Here is a 20,892-nt window from a genome sequence, read left to right as displayed (position 1 = left end):
AACACTTATGTACATGCCACAATTTCGGACTTTAAACAATTGAAAAGCTACTGATTCAAAAAGGGGATGGTGTGAGCTTCGAATGATTCGCTTGACATGTTCCTCAAGGTGAAATCTATAAGGGAAGGGAAAACAATGGGGTAAGCATATTGAATACTTAATAAGTTCATATGAAATTTACTGAACTTACCTCGATAATTTAATAAACTAAACATTTAACACAATAACAATTCAATTTGGCATTCTTTGGCATATGTTGAGATAGCTAATGCATAGCATCATATACCACCAATCAGTTAGTAAACTTTCATAAAATGAACTTGTAACAAAGATCATATATATAACAACTCACATTAGAAACATTTATGATTCAATCTGTATCTAAACCATTTCAATGTTTCCCATTTCATTAGGTTAAGGTTTTGCCTGAGAGAACTATAGTAAATTAAACTCGAATACACGGGATGGTTTTGCTCACACAAGCTGACAATGATCAAGGTTGCTCACACAAGCTGACATCGTATTGAGGTTACTAGTCTAGGATAAACCAACGATACATGTAACACTCTCTACCCGACCCGAACACATAATCTGAGTAGAAAATGCCACAACTGGACACTTACAAATTTAAAAAATAATGTTAAATTTTATTAAATATTTAAGAACTGGGCGTGAACCCTAGGAATAAGACAAAACAATCAAATTAATGATAAATTAGGAAAACATTTTTAAACAACAAATGACAGAATTTATATGATTTGCAAGTTTAAATATGTATAAAACATAAGACAAGTTATTCTCATTCAATAGTTTCAAGGTACATCATTGGTAGTTTAAACAACATTTAAAACTAGTTGGCGTATATGTTCAAAAAGGCGAAATCATAGAAGAGGGTATACTAGACTACATACAAGCATTGAAAGTTTGCAAAGCTTCTCATAAAACATTATCTTGACAGAATAGTAAACCAGATGGCTCACAATCAACGATTCTCTAGCGTAGTCTCTTCAACAGAATTCTTTATTTCAATCAACACGCCTGAGAAGTAAAAGATAACAGAATAAATTCATACGAACTTAGTGAGTTCCAAAGATAAAGATAGCACATATAAGTCATACACCTTAATACTCAAGATAATACCAAACTTTTCAGAAGAGTCTAAATAGTATGATCATAATACGCCCAACGACGTTCATAAAATACAAACAAAACTCGATACACCCACTTACATGATAAATGGGTGAATACTATTCGCTATCTTAACATGACATATACAACCCATCCTTATGCCAGCCTCATACCCAAAATTCAGAATCAGAAGCAGATCAGACAGTCATTTTCCTATACATACTCCATTTTAACTCCTCATATCGTTTCGGTTTAGCCAAATATATTTTCTCGTGATTTGCTCCGATTTGTAATATAGTTGCCCTACCGAAGGCATCACAAACATAATCCCTTTCTTTTGCCCTACCGAAGGCATCACAAACACAATCCCTTTCTTCATCATCACATCTCATATATCACTTATTATGTATCACATTTTGGTGGTACTGGCTTAAGCATGAAGGATGGTATTTACCTCATAACACAGACTAACTGTATTCATACTGATGACACTAGATTAAAATCACCGAGAGAAACTTCGTTCATACGTTTCTGAGAGAGATTACTTACCTTACACCCTATATATATACAACAATGAAATTCACAACACATGGAAGTAAGAAGGAACTTACTAGAAATTTTAATAAGAATTTACACAACAGGTCATGTTCCCTTGTTGCTGGAACCTTCGTTAGTTTCTTGAGCTAAAAGAAGAATAAATATCGCTATCAGATCATTAAACTATCAAAACTTGATAATGAGACCCTCTTCCTGAGAGTCAGATCTAGCCGCAAGATGTTTTATCTTGTCATACGATGCTAAGGAAACATAGACTTCATCAACTTTGAGAGATTCGTGACTATACAAAATCGTGTCTCTAAAGGTTGAATAAGACGGGGGCAACGAATAAAGTAAAATTAACCCTAAATCTTATTTATCATACTGAACCTCTATGGCCTCTAAGTTTGAGTCAATTGCTTTAAACACAGTTAAGTGTTCGAGCACATACATACTTTCTTCCAAATGATGAGAGTAAAGACGTTGCTTCAGATACAACTTACTAGTTAGGGTTTTCGACATGCATAATTGCTCCAACTTTGCCCATAATGCAGTGACGATATTCTCCTTCAACATGTCCTATAGAATTTCATTCCGTAGATGCAGATGTAATTGCGTTAAAGCTTTTTGATATTTACACTTCTTCTCTTCAAATGTCAATGTCGAAGGCATCTTATCTAACCCTAGCAGGGCATCTTCCAAATCCATCTACGCAAGAGCTGCCTACATCATTACCTGTCACAATGTGAATATAGTGTTGCGATCCAATAGCAAAATATTGTACTTCATTGTCACCATTACTGTGATTGAGACAAGCAACCCAAAAACTCTGATACCAATTTGTTATAATAGACGTCGATAATGGCAATAGAACGATCGCAAAACAATAAGAAAAGGAAAAATAAAACACATAAATTTTACGTAGAAACCCATTCGGAAAAAAATCATAGGTAGAGGAGGAGAAATTCACTATTGTTAAAATCTAAATGATACAAAAGGAGTTTCAACTACATCTATTTAAAGGTTGAAAAACATTATTCTAATCAATGTCAAATAGAAGAAGTGTAGTTTTCCCACAGATCCCTTTATTTTATCACTGTATTTTATTTCTTTAACAAGTGATGGGACTCGAGTCATACAACTCTAACAGTAGGTGTGGTAGTGTTTAAACTTGAAAATTTTAAGTTTTATGCTGAAACTACATTCGTCGTCCCAACATCGTTCGGATGACGTCTCGATGTGAGATCAACGTCGTGACTACCCTTGTCGTATTGTCACGATGAGGGACCCCTTTTAGGGTTCGTCCCGACAAGCTGTATCGCGTCATCTCGACGTGAAGCCTAGCTTGTCTAGGGCATATTTTCACAATTTTGCAATTTAGTCCTTAGATTTTGGTAGTGTAATTGGAGTCCAAAACGTTTACGAAATGCCTTGAAAATTCACATGCTAGAGTCCTAGATGTTTAATTTCGTAAACCTACTTATAATTTTGTAATTTGATTATTTTTAGTATTTTTTCAATATTTTGATTTAGTCTCTAAGATACTTGTTTTTAAGATTAACTAAGAATTGCTAATCGGATTAAAATGATTCTTTACAAAATGTTTCTAAAAACATTTTGGAATAAAAATGTGCCTTTAAATCGATGTTACAAGTTTGTTCACGTAAATTGGACATGAAATGACATTTTTGCCCTTATGCCTCGTTTAAGTAAAATTTGTTAGAAAAAGCATGAAACTAGGTTTTGAATTGTTTATTTTTGTCTATATATGATTTGAATGCATGTGTGAGACTTTTTCCATTGATTGAAAAAGAAAATGAATAATTAATTGCAAGCGAAAATATCTTGTGAAGTTCTGGGTCACTTCGGTGACTAATGTGATGTTCCGGATTCAGGTCGGACTGTCTCGGTTAGGTTTGGGGCACCACATGATGACATGTCCAATTCATAAAAACCAAGGCAAAAAATAAATTTTCAAGGTTTTCCAATTCATGAAAGTTTTCTCATTGCATTATTTTCTCTACTCAAAGATTAAGTCTCTGTGCATTTTTAAAATATGAAAATGAAGTCAAAATAATAGTTTCATCGTATCACTACATGATGGGTGTTTCCGTGAGTAGGTTCAGAGTGAAAACCTTATTGTGGGAATTTAAACTCAGGATTTGTATATTCTAATGAAACTGCAACAACTTTGCCTTTGTCTTTTTAATTTACTTCTCCTGATTGCACCATTACTTAAGATTTGAATTGTTATATATCCCTTGCCTAGTCTTCATCTAATCCAAAAGTTATCAAATTCTCTCTCGCCCTCTCTTCATATATATTCCTTTGCTTTTGGCTTTTGATTAGACAAAGGCCACATGTAGCAATAGTGCAATTAGAAAAAAAACAGACCAAAAATAGAACCTATCCAAAAGTTGGGTGATCACTAAGATAGTTTACTCTCATTTTTAAATAAAAAGTAACATTTTTATTTTATTTAAAAATGGAAGAGTGTTTCTCTCTTAGAATGAGCAACCCTCATGAACATGACTCCATGTGGTTTATGTTCTTTTGCAGTATGATATTGATATTCTTTGGAGTTGGTGAGCTTGGGGAATAGGCCAAATGTGACTTTCTTGAGGCATTGGTGAGCTTGTGAAGTTAGGATAATTGAATGAAATTAGACCCAATGTAATTATTGTCCTTGATAGATCTATGGTGATGGTGTCACTACGTTGTGTTTTGATATTACCTGCAAAGCATTTGTAACAATGTAGGCTCTTTCTTTGTGATGCAAACAATACCCTGGTGCAGAGGTAAAAAAATTGTCCCTTTTAGTCGAAAGGGAGTTTATAACGTGAGCTCCACTAAAACTATAATCCTATGGCGATAAGGTGGTGTCTCATTAGTGATGGTAGAGACTAATGTCGTTTGATATATTGATGGCAAGATATAATGATTATTTGCACAACTTATTTGAAATTTAGAAATTGTACCTTTAATGACATAATTGCTTTCTTGTGATGTAAGCATCATTTGAGTAGTCAATAGTCACACTACTTCCGAGGGTTTCCTTTCTTTCGTCTTTTCACCATCTTGTCGTTTCTCTATAGATAAGAGACTTGGGGTTTTTAGGTAGCACTATTTTGAATGTAATAATTTACTTTACTTTTATACGATGACAACACAGTTCAAATTCACCTTATAAAAAGCATAAATTATATATTTTTAATAAAGTTATTTTATATAAAATAATTAAAGTGCTTATTGTATGTAAAATTTATTATTTTATAATATTATATGAATTAACGAAAGTATCTTTTATTGTTCATTATTATATTATATTGACAACTAGATAATTTTTTATCTTTCTTATTAAATTTATAAACCTAATACTGTAATCTAAAACATTTATTCTAAAATCTAAATATATTATATTAAGTCCATACCCAAATAATATACTTATTATTACCCAAACTCAAAATAAACTAATTATAGCTTAAATCTCAAGTCCAAAATAAAAAGAATTTAAACTCAAAATCCAAATACAATTTGTAAAAGTTAAAGCCCAATTCAACATCTATTTTCTTTAAAAGATATTTTATTAAGATATTAAATTTTTAGTTATATTTTATGTATTGTTAGTTATAATTATAAATATGTATTTTAATAAACTAAATTACACATAACTATTGATGCTATATCTTTTATTATAACCTATAGTATAATAGTAGTTATTATATTAATAATTATAAAATATATTATTCATTATATAATACTATATCACATACTATAATAATAGAGTAATACATAATATATTAATTATGATCATATATAATTTTTGCTATCTTGATAGAAATATACTCTAATTCCTATATTTTTCTACATTTGAAAGTTAGCTCTCCTACTATATTATATAATGCTATATCAAATCATATGGTATATAATATATTGATAGTTTATATACATGCATCAATGATTAAGCATTACAATATTATGTAATACTATATCTTTTATTATATTCTATAATCTACTAGCGGTACATTTTATGTTGATTATTATCATATATTATTGTTTATTATTATCTTGGTGAAATATGCTCTAAGTCCCTAGACTTTTTGTACATTTGGAAGTTAGCCCTTCTACTATAATGTTATATCATATCATATCATATCATATATTAATAGTTTATATATATACATCAATAATTAAACATTATAATATCATGTAATACTATATGTTTTATTCTAATTATATATATTATTGTTTGTGCTCTAGGTCCCTATATTTTTCATACATTTGAAAGTTAACACTCCTACTATATAATATCTTGTTATATCATATCATATACTATATAATATATTAATAGTTTATATATATGCATCAATGATTAAACATTATAATATTACATCTTTTATTATAATCTATAATATAATGATAGTTATATATATATAGTAGTAGTACATTATATATTATTGTTTATTATTATACTAGTTGAAATATGTTTTAAGTCCCTATATTTTTGAACATTTGAAAGTTAGCCTCCTACTATATTATATAATGCTATATCATAGATTAATAGTTTATATATACATGCATAGATGATTAAACATTAATACTATATCTTTTATTATAATCTATATCATAATAATAGTTATATATAATAGTAATACATTATATATTACTTATTATATATATTATTGTTTATTATTATACTAGTTGAAATATGCAAACTGGTTACATGGCTTCACAATGAGAATCGGGAAGGAGAGAATTTTTAAAGTTGAAGCTAGAGCTATTTTGGAAGGACTTCAAATTGCATGGGAAGTTGGCTATAGAAATTTGGATATGGAATGTGACAATGCGATGGTAGTTGAATCGATTCTGGCTGGAGGGATTGTTGTTAATAGAATGACAAAGCTGCGACTAATTGATCAGATCATAAAACACAAGTGGAGTGTGTGAATTCGACATATTCCTAGAGACCACAATAAAGTTGTTGACCACATAGCTAAACTAGCTGATCATAACCTTAATAGTTTACAGAAATTTGAAAAATACCCAGACTCAGCTCCAGCGCTATTACATGGAAACTTGAATGCATTATCCATTTCTGCTATTTAGGAATTTCTCTGAATTTGTAATCGCCATTGATTGACTGTTATTTGTACCAGAAAAATGTTAGCCCCCTACTATATAATATATTTATAGTTTATGTATATATACATCGATGATTAAACATTATAATATCATGTAATATTATATATTTTATTATAATCTATATTATAATAATAGTTATATATGTATTAGTAATATACTAATTTAGTATATTGGTTTAAGGTCATATAATTGGTTTCAATAATAATTATATAATATATTATTATATTATCATTAAAGTTTAATTTGATAGATTTTAATAATTTTAATCTTATATATTTATTATACATATATAATTATTGTATTAAAAATATTTTATATTAAATTAATGTTTTAAAAACATTTCACTTTAAAATTTAACATAAAAATATAATTTATTATTATTTAAATATATATATATGCATGCTTATGACTATATTTTCAAAAATATTATTATTTATTTATATTTTAAGTAATACCATAAAATTGTATTAACTATTAACGTTTATCATGGTTAATTAATTATAAAATCTGAATTTTTCTAATTTTGAATTAAACATATCTTAAACTCGAGCTTTTTCGAACTTGAATAATTACATGTCGGGAATGATAGTGATAATTTGATACTTAACTAGAAGGTTCTCAAAATTCAAACTTAGACATCATTTTTGAATTTGGTTTTATTTTAATTCAACCAAAAAAAAAAATCAAAGAAGGAAGCCGTTGCAGTAACGGAACATACGGCACTGTTTATGCCAAGTGGCCAAACCATGGGTCAGCCAATGAGTACCCTACCAAGTCCTTTAAAAAAATCGATTAATTATAAAAAAATAAAAAATAAAAACTCAGTGAGCAGTCAAGCTAAGATTTGAGATTTATCAATGGCGGAGAAGAGTTTCAAGTACGTCATCCTCGGTGGTGGTGTCGCTGCCGTAAGTTCAACCGTTCAATTCCTCGCTTATCGCTTCCAATTCTTTCTTTTTGTTATCATTTCTTGTTCGAGTTTATGATGTTTATCGATGCCTTCGCTTTTTTTTTTTTTTTTTAATTTTGAATTTTGAAATTGTTGTTTTCAGTATGTTATCATTTATCGGTTAATACAATATTAAAGGCATACGGATCTAGCGTTGCTGTGAAAATGAAAAAGGAAAAAACAAGTATTAACGGAACAAAAAAAGAAAGAAACAAGAATTGGATGTAAAATTGAAGTCTTAGGTTAGTTGTTATTAGATAGTCACTGGATGAATATAAATTACTGACCGGTTGAAGCTTATACGGTAGCTGAATTGAAGTTTCCTGAAAATCTTTGTTTTTCCAAGTTTCGATCAAGCATGTTTCCGATTTGTTTAACCTTTGCTTCCTTGTTACTAACAATCTCCTCTTCGGACAATAGGGGTATGCGGCGAGGGAGTTTGCCAAGCAGGGAGTTCAGCCTGGTGAGCTAGCCATTATTTCCAAGGAAGCGGTATGCTTAGCATTTGTTTTTCTATCATAGCTTTACCTACAAATTGCCTGATCTATTAACTAGCAATGTATACGTTTTGGATGACTACATGCATTATTCTATTATCATTATGAGCAATTGTTTCATTTTAGTTGTCAATTGAGCTTAGAAAAAGCAACAGTTTCTATCATTTAGTTTCACTTCTTAGCACACTGTTTAACTTTTGAAAATCTCTCATTCTGCTGTCTTTACTCCTATAATCTATCTGATGTTGTCAAAGCTGAATTCAATGTATTAGAGGCCAACAACAGTTCCCATTAAAGCACTCATTTTAGCTGCTAGTATTGTTTTTTGTTGATCCCTTGAAGGGATAAATTTATATTGCATATTACCTGTTCCTTTGCTTTCTTATATATGTAGGTTGCTCCATATGAACGTCCTGCTCTGAGTAAGGCGTATCTCTTCCCTGAGGGTAAGCCTAATATGCATTTTATATTCTAATTTGCAAAATTGAAATAAATTCTAAACTTCTATAAATGCTGTGTTGTAACTATGCTGTTAGTTGCCACATCATTTTGTTAGCCATCTGGTTTGTTTCCTGGATCGATGTGGTGATTTGTTCTTTGCAGGAGCTGCAAGACTTCCTGGTTTCCATGTCTGTGTTGGAAGTGGTGGAGAGAGATTGCTTCCTGAGTGGTACAAGGAAAAAGGTTCGCAATGTGAAATTTGAAAATTGCTGAAATAATAGATAATGGATCTGTTTACAGGGGATTTAATTGAAATTTGGTAATGGCCTAATTATATACTTCATGTTCTGATATTTTCAGGGATTCAGTTGATCCTTAGCACTGAAATAGTGAAAGCAGATCTTCCTGCCAAGACTGTAGTAAGCGCAGCTGGAGAAACATTCAAATATCAAATTTTGATCATTGCAACTGGTTCCACAGTGAGTTACAGTTTCTAATCAACAGAATGCATTCCTTGTCTTGTCTGCCGTAAAACCTTGCATAGTTTGACACATTATTCTTTTAGGTTATAAGGTTGACAGATTTTGGCGTGGAAGGAGCTGATGCCAAAAACATCTTTTACCTGAGAGAAATTGATGATGCTGATAAGTTGCTGGAAGCAATCAAAGCAAAGAAGAATGGCAAGGCTGTTATTGTTGGAGGGGGCTATATTGGTCTTGAGCTTGCTGCAGTGATGAAAATCAACAATTTTGATGTCACCATGGTGTACCCCGAGCCTTGGTGCAGTAAGTAAATTTTCTACTGCCGGCCTTTCAAGATACTAATCTGGTTTCTAGAGAATTTCTAACTGGAAGATTGTTCTTATAGTGCCCCGGCTTTTCACTCCGGACATTGCTGCGTTCTACGAGGAGTATTATGCTAATAAAGGGGTCAAAATTATAAAGGGAACAGTTGCAGTTGGATTCACCTCCGATTCCAATGGAGAGGTAAGAACTCATCTTTCAGTAATCTTTAATGGGACCAAAAATCTGAAACCATTTTAAAGCCTATACGTTTTGCTCACTTTTCAGGTGAAGGAAGTTAAACTTAAGGACGGCAGAGCTCTAGAAGCTGACATCGTTGTTGTCGGTGTTGGTGGAAGGCCTCTCACAACACTATTTAAAGGACAGGTTGAAGAGGAAAAGGGTGGAATAAAGGTTGGTTTCATCAATGACATGATCTCAAATGCCTTTTTGGTTTGCTGACATTGTTGTTTGATTGCAGACTGATGCTTTTTTCAAAACAAGTGTTCCCAATGTATATGCTGTGGGTGATCTAGCCACTTTTCCTCTGAAGTTATACAATGAACTGAGAAGGGTGGAACACGTTGACCATGCCCGGAAATCAGCTGAACAGGCAGTTAAGGTGTGTTTTCTCACTTAATTCATCCATTTTTATGACCTGATCTTTTATACTTAAATATCGTCTAAATGTTACTTTTCCGGCAATTTTTGCAGGCTATCAAGGCAGGTGAGGAAGGGAAATCAGTTGACGAATATGACTACCTACCGTACTTCTATTCACGTTCCTTCGATCTATCATGGCAATTCTATGGTGACAATGTAGGAGATACAGTACTTTTCGGAGACAGCAACCCGAAATCACAAAAGGCGAAGTTCGGATCTTACTGGATCAAAGATGGGAAGGTGGTTGGAGCTTTCTTAGAAGGCGGCACTGCCGAAGAAAACCAAGCTATTGCAAAGGTCGCTAAGCTTCAGCCTTCAGTTCAGAGTTTGGAAGCTGTGAAACATGAAGGTCTTTCTTTTGCCTGTAAGATCTGATGATTCACGCACCTGCCATGCTGTTCCAACACAACTGGCTTTTGGTTTCCTTTGGATTGAGCTCATAACTATACTGTTTGCTTTGTTTTCTTTTGAAGTGTGATTGATATGGATCATTTATATTCTCCATCATGAACTTTCAATCAGGTCATAAAATTTTAATTTTATCGCATTACATTTATATTATTAATAAATTAGAAATTATATTATATTACATCACTACTATTATTAATAAATTAGATTGATTGGTTAGTTATCTTTTACATTAGAATTATTTAAAGGAACTAGTGTAAATAATTTAATTGTACTAATAGATGAAACTATATGATTAAATATGGCATTTTCTTGGCCTAGTGCTTGTTGCAACTTCAATGTCTACAATTTTTCTAATTTACACATGTTTAAGGATTAAATTATTTATCTAAACTTGAAGGCTCATCTAAAATTTAAAAAGGTTTTGACAAAAATATTAAATCCTTTGTTCGTTTAAAATGAATCCTATTTTGGAATGAAAGCCCCAGTTATTATATAGATCATGAGCGATACAGAAATAAATCGAATAATCTCCTCCTTTATCTAAGGAAAAGTATTTGCAATATGCATGGTCCAATCATTAATCCCGAGAATTTTTACAATAAAATTAGGTAGTCACTAGTATAGTTCCCTAGGCACGATTTTGCTATTTACTTTTAATGAAAACTAAAAAAAAAAGAAGACTGAATCAGAGGAGAACGACTTTACTAAGTATAATTGAATCCGTGAATCATTTTTCAGTCATTTATTGAATGAGAAATAACTACTTTGCTTATCTTGGAAGTAAAAAAAATTATAATTAAATCCGTAAATCATTTTTCAGTCATTCATTGAATGATAAATATCTACAAGTGATGGAGATTTAAGTTTCTAATATTTTAAGTTATTTTTACATATTTTGTAATTTATAACACAAATTAAATCTATAATATATAATATTATAATATTAAATTATTAAATTATTAAATATTAGATTAAAAATAATATAAATATTAAGAAACACACCCTGTAGAATTTTCCAACACTACATATCATCCAAACATTACTGTTTCTGTGTTGGACATATTAGACCATGAATATGAACAAATTTGATCACCAAATAAATATGAAAAACCTTTTATAAGTTGGGACATATCAATGAATATTGTAGCATATTTGTTCATCCCAATATATATCTAAAAAGGACTCGCAAAAAAATTGACATGAGATTCAAGAAAATCATCATAATAGACTATGGAAAATTCATTGCAACATTAAGTTTAAGCAAAAACATATGCCATTGTTCATCGAATCCCCAAATCGAAAACGAAAATAACGAAATTTTAGAATCTAAACTAGCCTTAAATTTGAAAAAAAGAAGAAGAGAATTTCTGCAAAAAACCAACTCTTTAATCAAAGAGACTGAATCCCATATCCTGCAAGAAATTGAACAAAACAAAAGTTAATTAGAACAGAAGTTAATTGAACAAAACATGTAATTGAGGTTAGGAGTGTTATTACATCATCGGATTCTTCTTTCTCCTCAACTTTCTCTTCTTTTTTAGCCTCGGCTGCAGCTGGAGCAGCAGCGGCACCGGCACCAGGAGCAGCAGCTGCAACAGCAACACCACCACCAGATGGAACGGAGGCAAGCTTTTCCCTCCCGGATGCAATAAGCTCTGTTATATCTTTGCCCTTGACCTCAGATAAAAGAAGTTGAACCCTTTCATCTTCAGCTTCAGCTCCGACTGTAAACAAAATCATATATGTAAATCTTTTGAAACATTGTCTATATACAGAATTGTCATATCTTTGTTTGATGGACAAAAAAGAAACATAGATAAGCAATGAAATCCACTCTACATCTTTGTTATCGGAAACAGCTAAATCAGAAATGGTTAAATGCTCAAATCGAGACTCAACCTTTAAGGATTGCTCGCATAAGGGTCAAACCTTTCAAAATGGTCATATAAGGGCTTTTCACGCAATTTAGCTAACAGCTAAATCAGATATTGATTAAAACAGAAAAGAAAACAGTTAAAACATAATTTGAAAACTGATATAGGACATTTGAAAACCCCTTATTTGAGGGCTTTCGAAAAGGTTTGACTTTTCACTTGACCATTTTGAAAGATTTGACCTTCATTTGAGCACTTTTGTAAAGGTCAATTCAATCCCATTAATGTAATGACCCCATTAGCATATAAATTAGTATAAGATTATTGAGTTCACCAACTTCAAATTTATTTATGAACCGAAAAAGACTACCATATTGAATTATATAGAAGTAGCAAATTGCATTCTAGTACTCATTCATCGTCCATTTCTCTAAATCAAACATGTTTTGAATTAAAGGGTTCATTATAGATGTGAAATCTCAAACCAATACACAAAGACAGTACAAAGTTTATATTTTTATACCAAACCCACCTCATAATCAAATTGAGTTTCACCAAAAAACAGGTTACAACACAAGAAATCTAAACTTTTGGATTAAAGGTACAAATACAATTTACAAACAAATGGATTACCAAGTGCAGAGATTGAAACAGGTAAAAGGAAACATAGCAGTCAAATCAAAAGTACAAAAAGAAGAAGAAGGTGAAAATAGTTTACCAGAGCCAAGAATGGCCTTAAGATCATCAGCTGAAGGGGAAGTGTTGCCCCCCAAAACAGCCAACAAATATGCAGCAACAACCTTCATTCTCTCTCTCTCTTTTTTAAATTTCTGTAAAGAAAAGCAACAATTAAGTTATAACTAAAAAACCAATGGAGGAAAACGAAAGTTTAAGCAAAGGAGATGAAAGAGAAGAAGAGACAAACCAGGGGCGGCTATGGAAGAAACCCTGGGTTTTCAAATGGAAATAACAAAGGACCGTGACAAGCTTTATATAATATTTGCAAATTAGGGTTTTAGGCTTAAAAGAGAAAATAAATTTTCAAAAAGGGTAAACTAAAGAAATAGTCATTTATATATGTTTTAAATTATGTTTTAGTCACCGAACTTTAATTTGTTACGAAATGATCATTAACGTTATTCATTTTGTATCATTTTTGGTAATTGAGTCATTAGTGATGTAACGAGAAGCTGATCTGGTAAGTGTTCACAAGTTGGGTCGAATTTAATTATGATATAACATATTTTATACATACCTAAGCTTGGCCTGACCAAAATATGAGTTAAATTTTTGCCTAAACTCGTCCATATTTGTAAATGGTTAAACCAAATCTATTTTAATCCTGCCCATATTATTTTTTTTGAATTTTTAAAATATTTTTAATTTAATATTTAATAATTTTATATATTTTTAATTTATTAAAAATTATATATAAGCATCTTAAAGTTATTTTTTAATGTTTACATTATAGTATTATATATTACTATAAATTTAGATTTTATTTGGTATAAATTGTATAATAGATATAAATAACATAATACATTAAAACATAGAAAATGAGCTAGACTTTGGTCTTGAATGCTTGAGCCCGAGTATGAGTCTAGCCTATATTTTGAATGAGCCTAGTTTTTTTCCCAAGTCCGTTTTAAGACCTAATTTTTTTTCCAAACTCTCCTAAATTTTAAGTAGACTTTCGAGCTTGGGCAGGTAACCAATTCATGAACAAGTTTAGTTAAATCATCATTTCAAACGAAATTTTTAGGTCAAATTGTACCTCTAATCCCTATATTTTTTCTTTTGAGCAATTTAATTGTTTTTATTTTCTTTGAACTTTCCCTTTTTTCCATTGATATCAACAGTTTTTTTTTTCATTTCTCTTTATTTGCCTCTATTTTTTTCTTTACAAAAGATTTGAGAAGTGCTATACCTCCATTCCTCAGACACACTCTTTTGAGCATCCACCCTTTGGAGACATCAGATACTCCTCAAATAACCCTTCGAGGGCAACTTCTCGCATCCACTCCTCAGCTACACACCCATGTGAATCCCACACATTAACCACCACTTCTAACACCAACTTCCATATCCTATTTGAAGTGATTAACAATGAGCCCAATCGCCACCCTACCTAGACCTATGGTAGCATACTACTTGGGCAACTTGACTTGGGCTCACCCATGGAAAGACAACACATGGCACCTCGGGATCACTGCTAAGGGTATATAAACCCTTAGTCCATACCGAAAATGGGATATTCTCTCTCTCTCTGATAGTGAATAGAGTGGAAGAAGAATTGTATTCAAGTTGTTCGACTCGAGAAAGAAGGATTTCGATCTGACTTGTAAAAAAGAAATAAACAAATTTAGAAATAAAGAAAATGAAAACACTAAAAGAAGATATTTGAGAACAAATAATAAATAAATAAATGAAAATTAAAAAAAACAAAAACAAAATAGAAGATGGAACAAATTTCGATAAATGAAATTTAATAAATTTTATCCCATCCGTACATGTATCACATTCTTTTTTTCTCTGACTCTCCACCTTATGTTAAGCAAAGTGAACCGCCCAACATCACTCTTATATCCCCTTATATCATATCCCTATATCAATAAAAACAAAAGATATAAACTTAGTTTATTAATTAATATTATTTTAACCATCCACAAATTATAATAAATTATTCAAACCCAATTAATAAAATTAAACCTATGTACAATTTCTAAAAATTAAAATTCAATACAAAATTTAATTGATATAAAGAAGTAAAAAAAGTAAAATTTTAAACGAATATCTATCTTTGCACCTTTATGAGCATGAACTTCTCTCGATTGCCTTTCCTCTTTTTATGTTCTTGGTTTGATGAATGTTCAAATATGCCACTTTTGATAGGATTGGTATTTTCTTATATCCATTTCTTATTATATTATTATAATATCAATTTTGATGCAATTATATATATAAAACTTGAATTGTTGTTCATTTATATACATAAAGCTTTAATTTTGATCCAAATTGCATAAATGTAAATAAATGAATAAATATATTTATTGTCATATCATATTAATATAATAATTTGTGTACGAAAAATGACGAGAAAGATCGCAACTGTCTTCGTTCTAAATATCCTTCCAAGGATGAAATGGTTAGGTCTTTGGAAGATTTTTGAATACCATGGAGAGCTGGTGGATGTCTTCATACCTTAGAGAAGGAATAAGAACGGGAAGAGATTTGGCTTTGTCAAATTTTTGTGTGAGACAGATGCGTACAAAGCAGTTAACCGTTTGAATGGGTTCAAGCTATACGGACATTCTCTGAGGGTAAATATTGCCAGATACAATGTTGGAGATACATATTGGAAGAAGGTGGATCAAGGGAAGAAAAAGGCCTCAAACCACAATCAAAGCTTTAAAGAGGCAAAATGTACAGGGACTAGTGTGAAGCCATGACCTGAAGGAGGAGGACTGAAACTTGAATAGTCTCCTTCTTCCAAAGAAGGCGAGATCCTTAATGAGATCAAGGGTTCTATTGAAGATGAGAACTTACATTGGTTGGAGCGGTGTTTGGTTGGATAGTGCTTATACAAGCCAAGTTAGGATATTGCAAACTTCATGAATAATCTAAATTTGGGTAAAGTAGTAGTCAAAAGAATATATCTGGTACAATGTTAGTTATTAGCCGTGAAGAGGAGTCGTCTATTGCAAAATTCCTGGATATGATGGATGGAAATACTAGCAAAATTCATGTTATGGGTTTCCTCTACACGCTTGGAGCTTTATGACCTTCAACAGCATCGACCAACACTATGGTGAAGTTTTAGATGTCGATTCGGACGCTAGAAGTTTTAAGTCTTTTTGCAGGGGTAATATTCAAGTGCTCACTGATAGAAAAGACCGAGTCTCTGATATCATAAGCTTAAGATGTGGTATGGAGGTCTATGAGGTTGTGATCCGAGAAGCCAACCTATTATCCTAGTGAATAAATGTGGGTACACCAGGAAAAACATGGATTTGATTGAGGACGAAGGGTCGAAAAGTTTGAAGTTGTAGGAAGAAAAAGGTGTTGACGTGGACTTAGCCAATGGAAAAAAGAATTAAGGTTGGGGAACAACCAAAAAGGATGGTGGGGAGATAGAGAAAGTGTTGTCAGGAACAACTAACTTGTTGGCGGCTGATTTGATTCCCGAGGATGCTATTAATGAATGGTCTCTCAATATAGTAGTAAGGATGAAGGTGAAGATAGGGCGGTCAATGCAAAAATGTTAGAAGATGACTCTCCTTGGGTTGAATGATGGTAGTTGTGAGGTGGGTCTCAATAGTTTCCTTGAAGGGGTGGAGAAGCATTTGGACCTACGGGCTATGGCTCCTGAAAACACAGAGGTTGGGTAGCAAAGTTAAATGTGATGTTTTGAAACTAGAGAGTTAAAAGTCGATATGTGTATGGTATAAGAATCGAAACTAGAAAAGGTGTCGACGGATTTCATCGGGTCGTTTTGGTATAATGATGATTCAGTTTTGTTGTTGTCGAGTCTGAAGGTAAATCAGGTGGTTTATTCATTATTTGGAATGTCGATTGTTTCACATTGAATACCCAACGCTTATCAAATAGAGCAATTCTTCTCAAAAGCATTAGGATAAAAGAAGGTTTTGATTGTGTTATAGTTAATGTTTATGCCCCTTGCGAGACGGAAGATCCAATAAATCTATGGGAGAATCTCATTACCTGGAAAGACGAGCTTGGTGGAGTATGGTGTGAAGGGGGAGATTTCAATGCCACTCGGTGTAGGGAAGAATGTAGTGGAGGTATTGGAAATTCAGTGAGCATACTCGCTTTTAACCATTTTATTGAGATGTGGTAATTGGTCGATTTACTGATATAATAATAGAAGATAATATTTTTTGGCTTCACATTACAGTGAGTGACTTCTCTGTTATAAGCAACGCCTTGAGGATGGCTTTTTCATTCGATTTAATTTGAAAATTGATGGTGCCTTTCTATGGTTATTGTTATTCGAGTGTATTTTAATATTTTACTATATCTCTATAAGATATTTGTCAATCTCTTAATCTGTTTGTGGGATTTAAAAACTCTACTAACAGTATATCAAATATTTTCCTCAATTTTATAACATTTAAACATGAAATTAAGTTTTCTTTATCCAGTAGTTAAAACAAAGAATTGAAATAACACCAACTCAATCAAACATTTAAAAGAATAATAAATATCATATAAGTAAAATTTTATGTTAATGCCCTAGTTTATTTTGCATCCTACAAAATATGCTGACGTCAATTTCTGGCCTCTATCATTAGATTTGTTTCGATTCAATTTTTATTCAGGTTGAATTTGAATGTAAGTCTAAACATTCTAATATATAAAAAATTGGGAATCCAGTACTGTAAACTAATAAATTCTTAGTACTTTCTACCTACAAACCTTAACCAAATACCAAAACCAACAACAACAAAAACTACTGTTGTTTAAACACAACAATAGGGCTCTTAACACTATGCCCTTTATTACTATTCCATTCAAGTGTAGCCGATACAACCTCAGTCCCATTCATCATTGACTCACCACCCTTCACCAAAACCCTAAAAGTTTTGTTTTGATTAATCCCATTGAATTTAAACATTTTAGGGATCACAACAACAGATAGTTCCTTTGGAGATGCCACTTTAACATTGTATTCCAAATCCCCTTCTTCAACATTGGTCACAATTCTATGAAACACAGCTGAGATATTAGGGTTTGTACCATTGAGATATGCATGCATGGAAGGATAGTTAAGACCATCAATGCCACGTCCAGGTTTCTTTCTTGCCACCAATGAGTAAAGTGATGGTTCTGGTATCGTACCCTAGTTTGCAAAGGAAGCTAATGTATAAATCCTCGTTGATGTCATAGATGAGACCAGGGTTTACTGCTTTTGTTGGATTTATTTGGCCTGACCCTGAGGCCTGAGCTTAGTTCACCATAGTTGTCTCTGATTTTCATGGGGTTTGCTAATGCAAGGAAATGATCAAATAATTACGGTATATGTTCTTATACTATAGCGTGGACTATGGAGTGTGTTTTGATATTTATATATTTAAAAAAAAATCTAAATGGTCAGATGACTCGATGATATTTTCTCTTTGCTTGAATTGAAGAAGTAAGAAAGATAGGTGCAATAATTGGAGAATAAAAATCCAATCTATATTTTACAATTAAAAAAGATGAAAGGAAACACTAACCACCCATAATTCTGTACAAGATTAACATCGATCTAATATGCATATGTCATAACGAGTGACGAATAATTATATGTGTACATATAAACACCTTTTCCTTAACCACATATTGGCCATTAAATCATACATCACATCGCAAATTGTACAATTGGTTCCCCTCACCATGACGTTTATGGTTGAGGTTGGATGTTTCGTACTAAGACAGGAAGTCCGTCGCTGAAAGTTGCGGTCAATCCCGGCAAGAACCGTGGATGTTGATCCGGTGATGGTGGTGTCAGTAATTGGATTCGAAATCTCCTGATGAGCGAAAGCGTCACCGTTTTCATCTCTAAAAGAGCCATCTCTTTCCCTAAACAAACCCTGAATCCAGCTTGAAAAATCGGGTACTTGAAAGGGTTTCCTGGGGAGAAAACGCCGTCGTGTTTCAACCATCTTTCTGGCTTGAATTCCAAGCAATCTTCACCCCATATCTCTTCGATACGTCCCATGGCGTATGGATGATAAGTAACCCTAGTTCCTTTCTTCAGAACCGAGCCATCAGGTAAAACATCGTCGTTTTGACAAAATTTGGAATCGAATTGAATCGGAGGATAAAGTCTCATACTTTCATACACCGTTGCTTGTAAATAATGAAGTTCCTTCATTTGATCAAAGCATGTTAACTCCTTGTTTTCACCAATGATACGATCAGCTTCTTGTTTGATAGCCGACACAACATTTGAATGCTTAGACAATAACCAAAACAAGCTTGTTAAACCCGAAGCTACAGTATCACGACCAGCTAATAAAAAGCTTATAATAATGTCTCTCAAATAAGTTTCATCGTTAATAATAGACATAAAACGAGAAAGAAGATCATTACTATTCAAAAACCCAGTTTTGCGCCTTTGCCTAATCACTTCTTTAGCTAAAAGATTAATCCTTTCAATAGCCCTTTTTAATTCCTTTTCACTACCTAAATTCAACGCTCTTTTGATCTTCCATACAAGTGGTGAAACATTCATGGCTCTTTCAGCTGATAATTTCGAAGCTAAATCAAAAGCCATAGCCAATTTCGACATGGGTAAAGAAAGCTCAAGACAACTAGGATCAATCCCAAAAGAAAACCAACAAATAACATCAAATGAAAACCTTTTAAACACATCCTGTAAGTCCAAAACTTGGTCTTGTTTTGATAATAATGGAACAAGCCTTGTTTTGATCTCACAATTGATGATATCAAACACATAACAACATGTTGAAGTTTTCCCAAGCTCCATTGATGCCATATTCTTTTGAAACTTCCACGAATCACCATCAACATTGAATATACCGCGACCAAGGAAATCACCCAAGATGATAGAAAAAGGTTTCCCTTTTGGGAAATTATGGAACTTGGTTTTAAGCATGTATTCTATGTTTTCAGGGTTTGCTGTGATTGTGTTACGAAGGACATGGATATGGATGGTTTTTGAAGGAGAGTTTTTTAACAAGTGAGTGTACCAATCGCAAAGGTTATTGAATTGTTTTGACCAACTTAAAGTGAGATAAGCACTGCAAATCTCACAGTTGCACCATAGTTTTGGCTTGATCAATAAAGAAAACAAGAGATATAAAAGAAATATTAGGATCCAGAAGAACAAAGAAGCTTGAAGCTCCATTAGAGAAGGATAACAGAGAGTGAATTGAATTGAAGGTCGTATCAATCAGACACTGGAAAATTTATGTTGTTAAAAAAAGGAGCTATTCGAAGTGTACGAATAATTTTTTTTAGTGGAATTAAAAAGAAATATTTATAAAATAATGGAAAAAAATATACCCTACCTTTTATGCTAAAAGATCAAAAGTCAGTTACTAAGAGGGCATCTGACAACGCCACAGTACTTGTATTCGCTTATGTCAATTGGAGGACAATCAAACCACGTGATTTTATTCTTATTAAAATATCAATCACCCACTCTCTGGGTGGAGGAAAAAAAAATCAATGTTTTTGGGAAGAATTACTATGGATGATTTGATTTTTATATACTTTTATTTTTGATAAGTTTTCCTTAAGTTTATCGGTGTTGAGATAAATATTGTTTGTTAAGTCTATTGTAACTCAGTTACTAGTAGTTAATGTTGGATCGCCAGCACCCTTACGGCGCAGCGGAAAAAATTAAAATCGGCGACCCTAACCATGGATCCATGTGTGAAGAACGAATCGGGGTGAAAAGATTACGAAATTACCTAATATTTTGATTGAGAAGACAGTAA

At 32.3% G+C, this 20,892-nt stretch overlaps 3 protein-coding genes across 3 annotated transcripts; 1 reads left to right on the top strand and 2 right to left on the bottom strand.

Annotated features, from left to right (window-relative positions):
• The first annotated feature begins 7,555 nt into the window (after positions 1–7,555).
• LOC105786356 (monodehydroascorbate reductase) lies at positions 7,556–10,728 on the top strand. Its single transcript, XM_012612738.2, has 10 exons — positions 7,556–7,715; positions 8,177–8,248; positions 8,648–8,699; positions 8,857–8,937; positions 9,055–9,173; positions 9,260–9,479; positions 9,562–9,680; positions 9,765–9,890; positions 9,958–10,098; positions 10,191–10,728. The coding sequence occupies exons 1-10, from the start codon at positions 7,665–7,667 to the stop codon at positions 10,512–10,514; spliced, it is 1,305 nt and encodes a 434-aa protein (XP_012468192.1). The 5' UTR covers positions 7,556–7,664; the 3' UTR covers positions 10,515–10,728.
• A 1,027-nt stretch (positions 10,729–11,755) lies between these two features.
• On the bottom strand, positions 11,756–13,448 carry LOC105786357 (60S acidic ribosomal protein P2A). Its single transcript, XM_012612739.2, has 4 exons — positions 13,350–13,448; positions 13,143–13,254; positions 12,048–12,274; positions 11,756–11,962 (listed from the first exon to the last, which is right to left on the bottom strand). The coding sequence occupies exons 2-4, from the start codon at positions 13,228–13,230 to the stop codon at positions 11,936–11,938; spliced, it is 342 nt and encodes a 113-aa protein (XP_012468193.1). The 5' UTR covers positions 13,231–13,254; positions 13,350–13,448; the 3' UTR covers positions 11,756–11,935.
• A 5,152-nt stretch (positions 13,449–18,600) lies between these two features.
• On the bottom strand, positions 18,601–20,365 carry LOC105787359 (cytochrome P450 94C1-like). Its single transcript, XM_052635378.1, has one exon. It carries the CDS (start codon positions 20,295–20,297, stop codon positions 18,828–18,830), a length of 1,470 nt encoding a protein of 489 aa, XP_052491338.1. The 5' UTR covers positions 20,298–20,365; the 3' UTR covers positions 18,601–18,827.
• Between the last annotated feature and the right edge of the window lie 527 nt (positions 20,366–20,892).

The sequence above is a fragment of the Gossypium raimondii genome, chromosome 1, assembly GCF_025698545.1.
Source record: "Gossypium raimondii isolate GPD5lz chromosome 1, ASM2569854v1, whole genome shotgun sequence".
NCBI lineage: Eukaryota > Viridiplantae > Streptophyta > Magnoliopsida > Malvales > Malvaceae > Gossypium > Gossypium raimondii.
The sequence above is the reverse complement of the archived record's forward strand: the minus strand, read 5'-3'. Positions and strand labels throughout refer to the sequence as shown.